At 44.2% G+C, this 4790-nt stretch overlaps 1 protein-coding gene across 1 annotated transcript; it reads left to right on the top strand.

The window, feature by feature from the left end:
* Positions 1–247: 247 nt before the first annotated feature.
* Positions 248–1183, top strand: LOC121455524 (olfactory receptor 10P1-like). Its single transcript, XM_041663159.1, has one exon. The coding sequence runs from the start codon at positions 248–250 to the stop codon at positions 1181–1183; it is 936 nt and encodes a 311-aa protein (XP_041519093.1).
* The last annotated feature ends 3607 nt before the right edge of the window (positions 1184–4790 follow it).

The following is a 4790-nucleotide window of genomic DNA, read 5'->3' as shown; positions in this document are numbered from 1 at the left end:
AGTGACCATGGTAGATATGCAGGCTTTGGAGACAAAAGCCTGGACCAAATCACAGCCTTGCTATTTCCTCATTACTAGTTCAGTTGAGTTTAATCTCTGAGATCCATGGCACATCTAAAAACAAAAGACACCAGCTGTCTTGATTTGCAAAGGAACTGTGTGGAAAGTGTTTTACTGTATTGCAGAAATGTTGGTTATTTCAAACATATTTCTCTTTCTTAGCTGTGTAAAGTTGTGCCCTAGAGTGATGGCTGAGGAAAACCAAACTATGACATCTGAGTTCCTCCTACTGGGGTTCTCTGACCTCAGAGCCCTTCAACAGCCACTGTTCTGGTTGGTGCTTGTGGTCTACCTGATAACTTTGCTGGGTAACTCGGTGATCATCTTTCTTACACAAGCTAGCCCTGGGCTGCACTCGCCCATGTACTTCTTTCTACGCCATCTCTCGGTAGTGGAGTTTCTCTACACCACCGACATTGTGCCCAGAACCCTGGCTGATCTGACCACTTCTCACCCCCAGACCATTTCCTTCTGGGGCTGTGCGGCCCAGATGTATTTCTTCATTGTCCTGGGCATCTCAGAGTGCTGCCTGCTCACAGCCATGGCCTATGACCGTTATGCGGCCATCTGTCAGCCTCTACACTACTCCACCCTAATGAACCCGCGGGCCTGTGCAGCCATGGTGGGGACCTCATGGATCATGGGCATCATCACAGCTACTACTCACTCCTCCCTCATCTTCACTCTGCCTTTCCCCAGACGCCCCATCATCCCACACTTTCTGTGTGATATCCTCCCGGTACTGAGGCTGGCGAGTGCTGGGAAGCACAGGAGCGAAATCTCTGTGATGACAGCCACTGTGGTCTTCATCATGATTCCCTTCTCTCTGATCGTCACTTCTTACGCCCGCATCCTGAGAGCCATCCTGGCAATGGCTTCCACCCAGAGCCGCCACAAGGTCTTCTCTACCTGCTCCTCCCACTTGCTTGTGGTCTCCCTCTTCTTTGGGACAGCCAGTATCACATACATCAGGCCCCAAGCGGGCTCTTCTGTCACCACAGACCGAATCCTTAGTCTCTTCTACACGGTTGTTACACCCATGCTCAACCCTATCATCTACACCCTCCGTAACAAAGAGGTGACAGGAGCCGTAAAACACATGCTGAGGAGGTGGGTTCCCTAACCCGGAGGGAACTGAGGTGCTCCTCTCCTTCACTGCTCCTCCTCCCAGCATTCAGGCATCCAACTTAAACTTCAGCCTAGCAGAATGCTTAAAGAAACCTCAAACAAGTAAGTCCTCCTGCAGAAAGTGCTGAAACTGAGAAACAAATATGCATCTTAGTTCTGTTTCCATACCCCAGATATTCTCTCAGAGTGGGGGGTGGGTACTAAGAAACAACAGAATGGAAGAGATCCCTGACTTGGGAAATGAATATTCTCTAGATTTTCCTGTACCATGGGCAATGTTCCAGAGAATCATGTAAGTCATGAAGGTGGATGTCTTTAAACTTGACCTCCAATGGGCCCCTAGACCCTGGAGAAATTCATCTCCTTTTGGTTACATCTTTCTACTGTTTGTGTAAAATTTAGTGATACATTTATTTTGGGGTTCCCTTCAAGAGGAAGAATATATCAGTGAAATAGTCACACAATTTCCCTCCAAAGACATCACTGTGAAGAGAAGACAGCTTAGGACTTAGGATGTCTGATGTTTGGGAAACCTTTTTCCAGGTGATCTTTCCGACAGACTTCCACTTCACAGACATCCCCTAGAGGAATAACTTCACCACAAGAATCCTCTGTATTCCCTCCTGTCTCCTCAGTCCTTATCTATTATGAATCAATGACTCCTGTATTATTTGTCATTCTGTGATCTGATTGTTTGGCTTAGAAGTGTCTTCCAAGTTTGTTTATGTGTTGCATGTGTTTATGTGATAACATAAAGTTGAATCATATTCTACTACATGATATGTATTTCATCCATTTTCTTTTTAAATTATTTCTTATTTTTTGATATTATACGATGACTTATTTAATTAGAAATCTTCGGATAGACATTCAGAGTTTTTATATGTCTTCCTAGTGTAAATAAAGATAAAAATATGTGAGTATAAAAATGCTTATTGAAGATCATTGTGTCTGTTCATTTACAAATATATCCAAGGTAGGAATTCTGGATCATATGGTCGTTCTGTTTTTTTTTTTATTTTTTTTTTAATTTTTTAGTTTTATTTTTTAGTTTTATTTTTTTTTCATTTTTTTATTACTGAGAAAAGAAAGAAAAAAACAAGTTTCCACCTCCTTCCAGCCTCCCATTTCCCTCTCCCTCCTCCCACCCTTCTCCCCCTCCTCCCACCCTTCTCCCCCTCCTCCCATCCGTCTCTCCCTCCTCCCACTCCTCTCCCCCTCCCTTTCCAGTCCAAAGAGCAGTCAGGGTTCCCTGCCCTGTGGTAAGTCCTAGGTCCTCCCTCCTCTGTCCATATCTAGGAAGGTGAACCTCCAAACTGGCTAGGCTCCCACAAAGCCAGCACATTAAGTAGGATCAAAACCCCGTGCCATTGTCCTTGGCTTCTCATCAGCCCTCATTGTTCGCCATGTTCAGAGAGTCCAGTTTTATCCCATGCTTTTTCAGTCACAGTCCAGCTGGCCTTGGTGAGCTCCCAGTAGATCAGCCCCAGTGTCTCAATGGGTGGGTGAACCCCTCGTGGTCCCAACTTCTTTGCTCATGTTCTCCCTCCTTCTGCTCCTCATTGGGACTTTGGGAGCTCAGTCCAGTACTCCAATGTGGGTCTCTGTCTCTATCTCCATCCATCACCAGATGAAGGTTCTATAATGATATGCAAGATATTCGTCAGTATTGCTATAGGCTAGGGTCATTTCCGGTTCCCTATCCTCAGCTGCCCAAGGAACTAACTGGGGACCACGGCTTGGGCTCCTGGGAGCCACTCTAGGTTCAAGTCTCTTGCCAACCCTAAGGTGGCTCCCTTAACTAAGAATTGTGCTTCTGTGCTCCCCTATCCACCCTTCCTTTATCCCAATCTTCCTTTTTCCCCAAGTTCCCCCCATCCTCCCCTTCTCACTTTTCTCTCCCCATCTCCCCTTACTCCCATCCCACCCCACCCCCAAGATCCCAATTTTCTCCCTGGCAATTTTGTCTCTTTCCCATCGCCAAGAGGATAACTATATGTTTTTCCTTTGGTTCACCTTCTTACTTAGCTTCTTTAGGATCACCAATTGTAGACTCCGTGACCCTCATTTATGGCTAGAAACCAATTATGAGTGAGTACATCCCATGTTCATCTTTTTGGGTCTGGGTTACCTCACTCAGAATAGTGTTTTCTATTTCCATCCATTTGCATGCAAAATTCGAGAAGTCATTGTTTTTTACCGCAGCATAGTACTCTAATGTGTAGATATTCCACACTTTCTTCATCCATTCTTCCATTGAGGGGCATCTAGGTTGTTTCCAGGTTCTGGCTATTACAAATAATACTGCTATGAACATGGTTGAACAAATGCTCTTGTCATATGATAGGGCATCTCATGGGTATATTGCCAGGAGTGGTATTGCTGGGTCCAGGGGTAGGTTGATCCCGAATTTCCTGAGAAACTGAAACCACTGATTTCCAAAGTGGTTGCACAAGATTGCATTCCCACCAGCAATGGATGAGGGTACCCCTTCCTCCACAACCTCTCCAGCAAAGCCTATCATTGGAGTTTTTTATTTTAGCCATTCTGACAGGTGTAAGATGATATCTCAAAGTTGTTTTGATTTGCATTTCCCTGATTGCTAAGGAGGTTGAGCATGACCTTAAGTGTCTTTTGGCCATTTGAACTTCCTCTGCTGAGAATTCTCTGTTCAGTTCAGTGCCCCATATTTTAATTGGGTTAATTAGCATTTTAAAGTCTAGTTTCCTGAGTTCTCTATATATTTTGGAGATCAGACCTTTGTCTGTTGCGGGGTTGGTGAAGATCTCCCAGTCAGTAGGTTGCCTTTTTGTCTTGGTGACAGTGTCCTTTGCTTTACAGAAGCTTCTCAGTTTTAGTAGGTCCCATTTATTTAATGTTGCCCTTAATGTCTGTGCTGTTGGGGTTACACATAGGAAGCGATCTCCTGTGCCCATCTGTTGTAGGGTACTTCCCACTTTCTCTTCTATTAGGTTCAATGTGTTCTGACTGATAGTGAGGTCTTTAATCCATGTGGACTTGAGTTTTGTGCATGGTGATAGATATGGGTCTATTTTCATTCTTCTACAGGTTGACATCCAGTTATGCCAGCACCATTTGTTGAAGATGCTTTCTTTCTTCCATTGTATACTTTTAGCTCCTTTATCAAAAATGAGGTGTTCATAGGTTTGTGGGTTAAAATTCGGGTCTTCTATACGATTCCATTGGTCGACTTCTCTGTGTTTCCGGAACAGTCGTGTTCTTCTCTGTAACGACAGTATGGTTTTACCTTCCTGGTAACCATGTATTTTTTGTTGTCATCATGACTGTCACTGAGTCAAAGTCAAGCTGTGTCTTCAGACTGGCTTGGAACTTGGAACGTCAGCATCAGTTTCCTCAAAACTAAGATTTTGGCATGAGCATTGTAGCCTCACCCCATGCTTTAGCTTCACCTTTTCCCAATGACAAGAGACTGAGAAATTGTCCCCAAGCAAGATGACTCAGTGTATTCAGGTCCCCTGTCTGCTTTATCAACTGGGATATTTTATCCTTGTAAATTGATAGGGTTTCTTGAATATTTTGCAAATTAATGTCCACCTACCATGTTTATGAGTATTTTCTTC

Source organism: Microtus oregoni, unplaced genomic scaffold (assembly GCF_018167655.1).
Source record: "Microtus oregoni isolate MIOR12 unplaced genomic scaffold, Mior012 000001F_ref0000356, whole genome shotgun sequence".
NCBI classification, from domain to species: Eukaryota; Metazoa; Chordata; class Mammalia; order Rodentia; family Cricetidae; genus Microtus; species Microtus oregoni.
Note: the sequence above shows the minus strand (reverse complement) of the source record. Positions and strands in the feature narration are given on the sequence as shown.